This window comes from Erpetoichthys calabaricus, chromosome 4, assembly GCF_900747795.2.
Source record: "Erpetoichthys calabaricus chromosome 4, fErpCal1.3, whole genome shotgun sequence".
Lineage (NCBI taxonomy): Eukaryota > Metazoa > Chordata > Cladistia > Polypteriformes > Polypteridae > Erpetoichthys > Erpetoichthys calabaricus.
Genome location: NC_041397.2, coordinates 82,716,577 through 82,729,311, shown reverse-complemented (window position 1 = coordinate 82,729,311; position 12,735 = coordinate 82,716,577). Strand labels below are relative to the sequence as shown.

Sequence of the window (12,735 nt, the reverse complement as noted above, 5' to 3'; positions counted from 1 at the left end):
TTGACTGCATTTAGCTGGATTTGAGCAGACAGTACGTCTCTGAACACTGCAGAATTAATTCGGCTGCTTCTGTCCTGTGTCACATCATTAATAAACACTAGTGTCCCAGTGCCACTGGCAGCCATGCACGCCCAAGCCATCACACTGCCTCCACCGTGTTTTACAGATGATGTGGTATGCTATGGATAATGAGCTGTTCCACGCCTTCTCCATACTTTTTTCTTGCCATCATTCTGGTAGAGGTTGATCTTGGTTTCATCTGTCCAAAGAATGTTTTTCCAGAACTGTGCTGGCTTTTCTTAAATGTTCTTTAGCAAAGTCCAATCTAGCTTTTCTATTCTTGAGGCTTTTGAGTGGCTTGCACCCTCTGTATTTACTTTCATGCAGTCTTCTCTTTATGGTAGACTTGGATATCGATACGCCTACCCCTGGAGAGTGTTGTTCACTTGGTTGGCTGTTGTGAAGGGGTTTCTCTTCACCATGGAAATGATTCTGCGATCATCCACCACTGTTGTCTTCCGTGGACGTCCAGGTCTTTTTGCATTGCTGAGTTCACCAGTGCTTGCTTTCTTTCTCAGGATGTATCAAACTGTAGATTTTGCCACTCGTAATATTGTAGCAATTTCTTGGATGGGTTTTTTCTGTTTTCGCAGCTTAAGGATGGCTTCTTTCACCTGCATGGAGAGCTCCTTTGCCCGCATGTTGTCTGTTCACAGCAAAATCTTCCACATTCAAGTACCACACCTCAAATCAACTCCAGGCCTTTTATCTGCTTAATTGATAATGACATAACAACGGACTTGCCCACACCTGCCCATGAAATAGCCTTTGAGTCAATTGTCCAATTACTTTTGAGCCCCTGAAATGAAGGAATTGTGTTAAAAAAATGCTTTAGTTGCCTCACATTTTAATTCAATTGTTTTGTTCACCCCACTGAATTAAAGCTGAAAGTCTGCACTTCAAGTGCATCTGAGTTGTTTCATTTAAAATTCATTGTGGTAATGTACAGAACCAAAATTAGAAAAAAGTTGTCTCTGTCCAAATATTTATGGACCTAACTGTAGCTTTTGTTTCACACAGTCATAATGGAATACTGTAGCTGTTTCCATGCTTCACATAGTTTATGAGGGTTGATCAAAGGAGGTCAGAGCCTGAGCTATTAACAGAAATACCAGTACAGCATAATCCCAAAGCTTTACTTGGACACTAAGATGAAACATTCTGCCTAGTTGGTATAACCATTCTGCTTTGACTGAATTGTTGTTTTCATCACTGGCATAACCCATCCCACAGAGGTAGCTGATAGCCAGGTCTGAAGACCAGGGTGGGTAGGTTTTTAAATCCTCATTTTTACACAACAGCCTTTTCAAAACATTTAACAAGGGACATTGCCTTAAAACAAAAGGGAGGTATTCAACAGCTTTCCCAGCTGCTGTTTCTTTGAAAGAATACAGCATAATACTCTCTAATTAGCACACACTTCTGTTGAGAACATTGGGGCGGAGTGGTGGCTCTGAGGCTAAGAATCTGCGCTGGCATCCTGAAGGTTGCCGGTTCGAATCCCTATCACTGCCAAAAGAGATGTTACTCTGCTGGGCCCTTGAGCAAGGCCCTTAACCTTCAATTGCTCCAGGAGCGCTGTACAATGGCTGACCCTGCGCTCTGAACCCAAGGGGTATGCGAAAAGATGCATTTCACTGCGTGTTGTCCTGTATAACTATGTATGTGACAAATAAAGAATTATAAAAAACAGGGCATTCAGCCCAAAAAGCTTGTCCATACTATTTACGTAACAAAATAATAAAGCTGAGATTTTAAGATCCCCAGGGTCTTACTCTTTCTGGTCCTTTGCATGAAGAAAACTTTCTAACATTTGTGCAACAGTTGTTTTTAACAAGTTTCCAGCTATGTCCCTATGCTCTTGTTGTAGACAATACTATACTTTAAAAGTAACAAGTGGAATCTACTGTACAAATTTAATAATTTTAAACACCTGAATCATGTTCCATCTTAAAAGATTTTCATTTTTTTCCAAGTCAATTTTTTTTTTATTTTTTATTATTACTAGGGGGCTTCGCTCGCCAACGGGCACTACGCACTAGTCATTTCCTGGATCAGCCACTTGCAACAATCATGCTTTGCTTTTGAATAAACACAAGTATCAAATCTGTCTTTGATATCTGAGTCTTTCGAAACTATTAACGCTGACAATTCTTCACATATTGGTTTATTATACATGCGAGCGTGATCTTTCAGATTCATATAGAAATCCAAGAAAACTTGTGTTTTTCAGATACATTTCGTGTAAAGTGCGATACTTTTGGACGTATGGATTTGTATCCAATATTGGCTGTAGAATTTCTAATACATCCGATCGTTTAACTCTTTCGATTCTATGTTGCATCGCTTCTCGGTGATCATAAATATAAACCTGACCAAATTGTGGTTTCTTTGAAATTAAACTTGTAGCTGCTTTAATTGTTGCGGGACCACAGATTCTCATAGCGTATGATCCTGAATTGTGTAAATCAATGTTTTGAGCATTGAATGATGCAAACGCGAACAGATTATTGTAGATTCAGATATTTTGCCTCTAGAGTTTGAGGATTGCACTTTCACCAAATAATAAATCTTTTATTTCTCGTAAATACGCCTCTTCATCGGGAAGAAACACCACTTTTCTCTGATGGCAACACAAATTAGATGATCTACAAGTCTCCGACTTAAACTTTAAACAATATCTCCATACCTCTGTTGTATCACCATATTTTCAATCTGTTTTCGCTGTTCTGTTATTTCACTGAGTAATAATTTTCCGTGTTAGTGCTAATGTGATCTTTACTATCAGTTTTTTGAGACTTTCGAATTTTAGTAGTTCCATAATCTCTAACCTGCTCTGCATATGTATCACGCCAACATTTTTTAACCTCTTTATGACGTTCTACTTTGTCTTCTATTCTGTCTTTTATTTCTGCCCCTGCTTGGACCTGTTAGGTTTTCAGTTCCACTTGGTCCAGGCTGATTATAACTTTCCTTATTTTTCAATTTTTGCACTTAGATTATTATTGTTCTTTTCTGATTTCAACACAGCCATCTACTGAGTTTGCAATGGAGCCAAAAGCCAGTTGAATGGAGCACTAATATACACGGAAGTCATTAATACAAAACAATTTAAATTGAAAAAACAGTAACAAAATGCATAATTAATGCCATACACAGAATTAGTAGTAAATCTTGAGAGTTCATTAAATAAGAAGAAAGTTACCGTCATAGTCCCTGCACCGTTTTTTTTGGCAATGGTCCTCTTCCATAGGAGCTATGATCGAGCTGTTCTTCAGGGAACTCTGACCAGCTTTCAGTTGTATTGTTACCATGATGTGTTGGTGCTATGACAGTTATAGTGCTACTAATTGATGGAACAGGATAAGGGCCTGATGATACATTTGAAACCAATGGTCCTGGAGTATATGTAGTCTCTGATTGTTCAGTCCGTTCCTGTCTGTCCAGTTCATATTTTGATTTTCCAATTTCTCTTTCTAAAAAAATAAAAAGGAAAACCAGAGAGAAAACAGTAAATGAAATGTGAAGAAATCTTATGCTCATATTGGTGTGGAGCATTATCATGGTCTCCATTAATTGTGTACATTTGCCTCATATGTACAACTTTTTCTTTGAAAATCAAAAATGCAAACACATTAAAACCAACCTGTCCATTATTTTTATTAACATACCTTTAACTTAAGATTGAAGACAGCTACAGTGCTCTACATAATGTTTAGGACTAAGACACATCTTTCCTTGATTTAATCCTTTGCTTCAGTGTTTAAAATTACAAATCAAACAACTCAGAGGTGATTAAAGTGCGCATTGGAGACTTTCACTTAAAGGTATTTCCATACATTTTGCCCACACCATTTAAATTAAAACACGTCTTCTACATGGCTGTATTAGAGTCTTCGCAGAGCATCACCAGAGAAGATACTCAGCACCTGGTGATGTCTATCAACCATAGACTTCAAGCAGTCATTACATGAAAGGGACTTGCAACAAGTAATAAACACGACTCCTTTAATAAACCTACCACTGCTATGTTCCAGAAATTACAGTACCCTAAAATGGAGGGACCATGCATAAAAACTTATTTTTACATGGTAAGACCAAAATGCATGTAAATACCTTTAAATTAAAACTTTGCAATGTGTACTTTAATCATGTCTGAATTGCTTGATTTGTAAATTTTACACCTGTGGAGGAGAGAAGTAAATCAAGGAAAAATGTGTGCCTGTTCCAAACATTATGTAGGGCACTGTTATGTTAAGTGTATAAAGTTATTTACTTTTTATATAATCAAACATACAAAAAATGGAAATAGGGCTAAAATTTGTATTTTAAAATAATTGTAGGTTTCTAACATACATACTGTACACACACAAGTGTATACAAAATAAAGTTGCAATGGTAAAGATGAAGTTCAGTATTTTAATCAATATGTTTTAAATGCAAAATTAAAAATCAGTAATGTAGTGGAGGTTTTTTTTTTTTTTTTTTTTTGGTCTAAGTAGGGAAATTCTGCTACTTGGGTAACGTGCTGAATGCAGATGGAAGTAATGGCATAGCAGTGACAGCAAAGGTTATAGGTGCATGGCACAAATTCCATGAGCTGGGTCCCACTATGGCTTCTAAGGGAATGTCATTGAAGAGAAAAAAAATTACAAATGGTGTGTGTAATAGTAATAGTGATATGCTCTATGGGAGTTAGATGTGGCTGACGAACCTGGAAAAAACAAAGATGAGAATGATTCGGTGGATTTGTGGAGTGCCACAGAGGGAGAGGAAGGAAAAAAAAAAAAGACCCGGGTCCTCATGTATAAACGGTGTGTACGCACAAAAATGTTATGCAAGAACGTTTCCATGTTCAAATCGCGATATATAAAACCTAAACTTGGCGCAAAGTAGGGCTGCACGATTAATCTTTTTTTTCTCATGATAACAATATTTATGACCCACGATCAGTTAATAAATATCGTCGCGATTTTACAGTATAAAGACCAAACTGTTTTTTATGGGCTGAGTTTACGGATTGGACTGCGTCACTATGACGTTACTGCATCTAGATTGCAAGCGCTTTCTGAAGCAGTAGAAGTCAATAGCAGCAATAACAGTCAGTCAGAATAAACATATGATGGCGGAGCAACGTGAGGAAGATGCAGAAGTGCGATCGTTAGTTCCTAAAAAGGGGTCATACTCAGTTGTCTGGAACTATTTCGGTTTCAAGGAATGTGATGTTGATTAGGTACGAGTCTTGTGCAAACTTTGCTCCTGTTCTGTCCAAACGTCCCAAGGTAACACAACAAACCTCATCAACCACCTTAAAAGCCACCACAAAGTACACTATCAAGAATTTCAACGACTGAAGGCACAAACAGCAACAACAAAAAATTACCAGCCATCCACAACACAGACAACAATATCAGGGACATTATTCAACGCAATACCATATCTGCCTAGCTCGCAAAGACACCGGGAAATAACAGATGCGATCACGTACCATATAGCCAAGGATATGTGTCCAATAACCACCGTGAGCAGTGAGGGGTTTAAAAAAATGATCGCAAAACTTGATAAAAGATATAGCATTCCCTCACGCAACCATTTTTCCAATGTTGCGCTGCCCTTGCTGTATGCGAAATGCCGAAAAGAAATAGAAAAAGAAATTCTCAGGCTCAGCCTTAAATATTTTGCTGCCACGACCGACTTATGGTCAAGCAGAACTGCGGAACCGTATTTGAGCTTGACAGTTCATTTTATTGACAGCGAGTTTGAGATGAAAAGCAAGCTTTTGCAAACTTCGTTTTTCCCACAAGACCATACAGTAGAGTTTATTGCAGTGGGCCTCAAAGAAGCGATGTCCGCTTGGGGCTTGGTGGAAGAAAGACTTGTGTGCATCACAACGGACAACGCAGCTAATATGATTAGGGCAGCATCTGTGAATAACTGGCCGAGGCTACACTGCTTTGGTCACAGACTTCATTTAGCCATCGGTAAGTTGTATGTTTTTTTCCCAGATATATTGAAACAATTTGACAATTTAAAAATATTAATTGTTGTTGTTGTTGTTTTAGTGATATTATAATCGGGGTGCACATAACTGGTACGCAGGTACGCATGCGTGGCAAAAATGATTAACGCGTAACGTCATTTTGTTACTACAGCGCTTACAAAACAGAAGAGCTCTTGACTGTGACCGTTTTTTGACAGCGTGCGATTAAAATTTCACCTTCACCATTTGTTTTATGTCCTTTCGGTTTAGGTACTGCGTTTATGTTCGAAAAGTGTTTATTCCTCCGACTCAGGACCCTATTCTGCACCGGCGGAAAGCACCATACAAAGTGGTTTCGTTTTGAAATAAAATAATTTTGCGTGTTTTCCGCTTGTGGCAGTGGTAATTTTTAAATGAGGCGCAGCTGTGCGCATTTCTGACTACTTTAAGACGGCCAAATGACAGTGCGCTCTTCACCAACAGTCTTTAGTCAGTGACGTTATTTATTAAACGATATTTAAGCGCCACGCACTCACGTGATATTAGATACGTACTCAAACAGCATTTTATTTTATTTCGGTTTTATCACAAAAGAACAACTGAATCTTTCATACCATTTTTAATGAAACGGAATACATTTGTTTAATGCATATTACGCTCAAGACGCAACCTTGTGTTCCGTCAAGTTGCACAATGACGATAAAAACCACAAAACCTTAAGGGAGCGATCTGCACTTATTAAGACCTCGCTGCGGAGTGCGTACCAGACACCAGCTCCTGCTACTCACCTGAGTAACACACTCAAAAAGTTATGTGCACCCCTGATTATAATGACACATTATAATGACAATGAGTCATATGTCTACAGTATAATAATCATCATTTTTATTCTGTTAATCTATCAAATTAGATACATTTAAAAGTTAAAAAATATTTGATTAGTCAAAAACTATTATGTTAATGTTTGTGAACCCAGATGAGTTTAGAATAAGTGAGTGTTTATTATTTATTAATAAATGTTTGATAATTGTCTTATGTAGGTGTATATAATTAGTGAAATAAAAAACTTTTTTTTTTTTTATTTCTGATCAAAAGTTGCATAAACAACAAGAGTCTTCCTGTGTCTTACTGTTTTTTTTCTGATCATGTTTATTTCCTGAAGAGAATGCCATGAAGGATCCAAGAATTGACCGGGCTGTGGGGCTCCGTAAAAAGTTGGTGAGCTCCTTCTCTTACAGCTGGAAGCATAAGAGAGAGTTTTTAGCTACACAAAAGGAGATGAAACTCCCAGAGCACTCAGAGTGTTCAACAAGGTGGGGATCACGTCAGGCCATGATAGAGAGAATCATCGAGCAGCAAAAGGCCATTGCACATGTCCTGTCCTCTGACAAGAAGTCTTGTCATCTTATCCCAACATGGCAGGACATGGATGTACTAGAGGCAATCAACAAATCCTTGCACCCTCTAGTTAATTCTACAGATGCACTGTCTGGCGAGAATTACTTCAGCATGTCATTTGTTAAGCCAGTTCTTCATCTTTTCAACGCATCAATCTTGAAAGTTAAGGATGATGATACTGACCTGTCAAGAGCAATCAAGTCTAAAATTTTGGAGTACCTAAACGAAAAATACAGTGACCCAGACATCCAAGCTCTATTGGACATGGCACCTACGGTGGATCCACGATTTAAGATGAGATACACGGCTGAGGACAACAAAACAACAATTCAATCCAGACTCAAAGCTGAGATGCAGACTTTGGCAATGATGGTAATAAAAATGAGCTGCACTGAGATCTGTATTAGTGTTTTGAGTCTCAATTAGTTAAATTTGTTCTAAATGCCTTTTTCTGTGTTTAGGTGCCACCCCAAGAAACAGCACAAGAGACCAGCGAGGAGGATGCTGAAGCTGGATGTGCCCCAAAGAAAAAGATGACTTTAGGAAGCTACTTTAAAACTGCTGAACAAGCCTTGCCACCTAACACCTAAATCCAGTGTGGCCTGTGAGCTGGAATCTTACTTGCAGTCAAGCTACCTGGATAGTGAGCGGGACCCATTAAAATGGTGGAAAGAACATGAAAAGATCTACCAAAGGCTTTCAAAAGTGGCAAAAAAATACTTGTGCATACCAGCCACAAGCTCTCCTTCAGAGAGGGCTTTTAGTTCCGGTGGAAATGTAGTTACTTGCTTGTGGTCTTCCCTAAAGCCCGATCAAGTTGACAGGCTTGTGTTCTTAGCCAAAAATCTGTAACATGTTGTAAAGAAGCAGTTTAATTTTATTTATTTACCACAGCTAAGAAAAGCTCTCCATTCTAAACATGTTCGGTTTGTTTATTTTTCTTTATTTGTGGCTGTAAAGTGCAATAAGAATACACAAGTGAATAAAAGTTCATTACCAAAGGAATAATCGTCATTATTAATCGTGATAAAAATTTTGAGCAAAATAATCGTGATAATCATTTTTTCTGTTATCGTGCAGCCCTAGCGCAAAGCCACACACATTTCCACGGTAGCTAATACCCTGTCATACGCAAGTTCTCCGCTTGGTTTTGCGGACTGGCGGCACCCAAAGTCAAAGCAGTGCTACTGTTCCTGTGTGGTTATCCTTTCTTTTTTAGATCCACATCCCTGACATGGCTTTATAAATACACTGAAATTGACCGCATATTATTTATTAGTTTAATGCATCTGATAGTAATTAACCTGTAACAATATAATGGTCCACAGAATGGTCAAACTATTCCAAATACCATAACTGCTTTAGCGTTGTTACTCTTCTTTCAGCTGCTTACGTTAGGTGTTGCCACATCGGATCATCTTTCCATATTACTCTCACTGTACCACTCGGAGTATTTATCTCACTGTATCGGAGTGTGAATCACAGCTGTACAGCAGCTGATCGGAAAAAGAATTATTGGTATACAGCATCAAGCACACGCTGCCTCAGCCATTCGCTATTTGAAATGCTCTCATACAGCAAACGCTTCAGAGTCTTTCCTGTACTGATCTCGGAGTTTACAAACAGTTTCATCCCAAGAACTCTAAACGCACTCAATCAGTTCATCAAGTGCTCCCTGTAGAACTGTTTGTACTTATAAGTACAATTACCTCACTGTAAACTATTTGCATATGATGACAATATCATTTTTAAGATGAAATGCATCAAAATATGTTTATTATATCATACAGATAAAACTAACTAATACATGGTGCCGCAGCACTAGCTAATTCACGGATTGTTCCTGCCTTGCGCTGTATTCTTGCTGGTGCTGGCGTGACACTGGATGGATAGATTGATAGAATAATCAAACACGCACTACGAAGATATTTCAATGTTCCTTAAATGTTTTGAAGGATCGGCGTTCTAAGCTTACAGATGGCTTAACGTCTATTACAGAGCTGATTGTGTGGCGATTGGGTATTTGGAAAAAGAAAAGTAAGGACAGGAATTGGAGGTTAGTACGTTCGAAAGAGACAGTACTGCTGCAGTAAATTATTTTAATCGAAGGTCACGCACGGTGCAGCAAGCATCTTGCATGAGACATGAACAATCACTGCGCCACCGTGTTCCCATGTTTAATAACATGCTTTAACTCCTATCATCATGAAAATGATATCACGTATACATCTCAGTATTTTAATTATTCAGAGAGCTACAATATCACGGATGTAATGGATTCTGTGTCCTGTTGGAGGAAGAGAAACAAAGCATCTATCATGCTACTTTAGTTACGATGGGATTGAGAAACTAGTAAATTAAACGATTTTAAGTTTATGATGTTCTACTTTAATGACAAAATAAACTACTTGATTAAAGTGGAAATTTAGAGATTAAAGTTGACATTTCGTGCTTTTTCCTCCACTGTGCCTTTTTTTTTTTTCTCTGTACCCTAATAAGCTTTCATGACACTTAAGACAGTGGGCTACGACTCGCCTTTTCACAGTGTGACAACTTTTTTTATTTTGGGCATTGTGTGACTTTGTGAACGTGAGTTTGAGAGTTTCTCCGACACGCTATGTCACTCGATCAACTTCCTTTTGTTATTTATACCACTGTTTAACCAACAAATAGTAAGTTTTTCCTTGCCTCCACTTGGTATTCGATGAAATTCTTCTATTGGTGGAAGAATGTGGAAGTTGGCATTCGCACAGATCTATGCATCTGGATTTTTTTTGTGTGTAAGCACATTTCCGCTTTTGTGCTTACGTCATATTATAGTGCGAATTCTACGCACGGCGTTATGTATGAGGCCCCTGGTGAGCTGATGATGGGTGTTGTGCTGTGGAGAAACAGACTTAATGCAGTATGGTTATGTAGAACATAAGGCAGAGGGATAACTGAGTGAAGGGGTACCTCAGAATAGAGGTGGAGGGGGATGAGGCCCAGAGAGAGGCAGAAGATAATGTTGTTGGAGGTGGTGTGATATTAAAAGAATAGGCCTTGCCTTGTGGAGGGGACAGGATAAAGATTTGTAGGGCAACCAACTAACCCATGTAAAGCTGGAAAACAGCCATTAAGCCAGGCTGACATCTTCATAAATTACTTCATGACACTGTACAGCTAACTAATGTGCCACAAAAATAAATAAACAAAATCAACTTTGAATGAGGATCATGAATCCAGTTTCTAAAGTAATCATCACAGCAAGACAGCCATCAAAATTGCAGGAGCAATAACGTATTATTGATCTATTTCATGTTAAACTGTCCTAAAGAAAATTTTGGAAATAAAAGTGAATGTTTTGAAATAGCATCATTGTGCTATACTATGTAGAAAGGTCAGCAAGGAAATAACAGTTAAATTTCTTTATTTCAATCTGTCACTGTTGGTGTTGATTATGAACACACTGTATATTTTACAGGTGAAGATGAAAAAAAAAAGTCATTATAATAAAAGAGAAACTCAAAAACATGGCAGTTACTTTCCATTGCAGTTAATGAGAAAAGAAACCATCTTTTACTTGTTGTAATGGATGCTTAACAGTGCTTTCATAAAACAGCAGTGTCAGGCATCTCAGGTTCAAGGGTTAATGGTAATAGAATCAGGAGCAGAAATAAAGACAACCAGAGTAATATTTGAGATTCTGTCAGTAGTATAACTGTTGATTAATAGAAATAATGAAATATTTGTTCCAAAATACATTGTGAAATGGTGTGGCTATCAATTTTACTAATGACAATACAAAACAATGATTCTGGAAAAAACAGATCTGTACAATACAGCACTACTGCATAACATGTTTAGAGCAACTACTAGTAAAGGGTAAAACAAGCAACTGTTTTCTTATATTTATCAGTTTTTTGCCACTGCAGATTGTTTTCAATACATTTAAACTATTTTTAAAAAATACATCAATCTGACTGCTGTAGATATGACTAAAGTGAATTTACCCAACTGCAAGGAAAATGTGCCAATATTTCATTGAAACTTTGGCGTTTAAAAAAAAAATAAATAAAAATTGGACAATCTTATCTGTGGTTCTCGTTTAAACTGTATTTAATGCTCAATTCATTTTGTCTTGCAAAATTTTGTGTGCTGGTGATTTTTATAGTATATTTGCATTAAAATAATCTTGTAAATTTCACTTTATCATTTACAGCTTTTAAAAGGCCAATTTTTCTGGTTTTGACTCTGAAGTCAAAGTGAGCTCATTTAGACAACAGCTGTTGTAATACTTAACCAAGTAAATCACTTTAGATCAAGACTTCAGATTCACAAATTTCTCTCGCAAATTATTGAAATGACCATTGCACCATTGTAAGTTACTCAAAACGAACAGTTTTTCTCCCTTCTTCTCGGAGTTTAATGCGTTTTGCGGAGTTAGGCGAAGTTTGCAAATATTTCAGTGATTTTGCTGAATTCAACTGGGTTTGTTCATCACAAGTAGTTAACATCCACTACCAAAGAAACTGAATAATTAAATAGCTTAATTTTCACCACACATTTTTTTTTGTTTAAAAATGTAACTGTTATAGGATTTGCTAGCAGCATTTGAATGGATAGAGAACTTGCATAAAAACTGGATTTGCATTAGACTGAAAAGAGCACATATGAACTTTCTGGTTATGGACCTAATCTGGGAAAAGTTTAGGTTTAGGTTATTATGTCTTATACAAGTGTAAGAATAACAATATGCAGAAGATTAAAAAAAATAATTCTTATAATTTGAAAATTTCTCCAATTATAACCATTATCCTACATATTTTAATCAACTTTTATATGATTTGTCATTTTCTTTCAATAGTTAAACTGGTTCAAAATTTCACTTTAATGAATCTATGTATTTGAATTGAATTAATTTTATGGGCGCCCCATGATTTTATTTTTAGTTACATATGACCAACAAAATTCAAGTACAAATTTTTTTTTTTTACTTTTAAGTGCATTTTTGAATAAAATTGTGTCACTTAATCATTTTTATACTTTTTTGTAATTTAAAATGGTGGAACCTTGTATACCAACAAGACGTCGACTTTCTTTAATCCAGAAATGAATTTTTACAAAAGTTAAAAAAATAATTCTGATAGTACATCTGCTTAGCTATTAAATGTTTTCCCATTTTCCATGAAGGCATGCTAACATATGAGAATACTGCCCTGCAATGTGTAAAAAACACACACACACAAAAAAAAAAGTGTATAATGAGCAGTCATTGGTATCCCACTGCAACAAATGGTTTTGAAGTAAAGTAGCCT

At 37.0% G+C, this 12,735-nt stretch overlaps 1 protein-coding gene across 1 annotated transcript in view; it reads right to left on the bottom strand.

Annotated features, from left to right (window-relative positions):
- rbm26 (RNA binding motif protein 26) overlaps positions 1–12,735 on the bottom strand; it is a 199,529-nt gene that overhangs the window by 122,229 nt on the left and 64,565 nt on the right. The window contains 2 exon segments of the mRNA XM_028799577.2: positions 3,266–3,290; positions 3,292–3,536. Coding sequence (XP_028655410.1) covers positions 3,266–3,290; positions 3,292–3,536 — 270 coding nt within the window.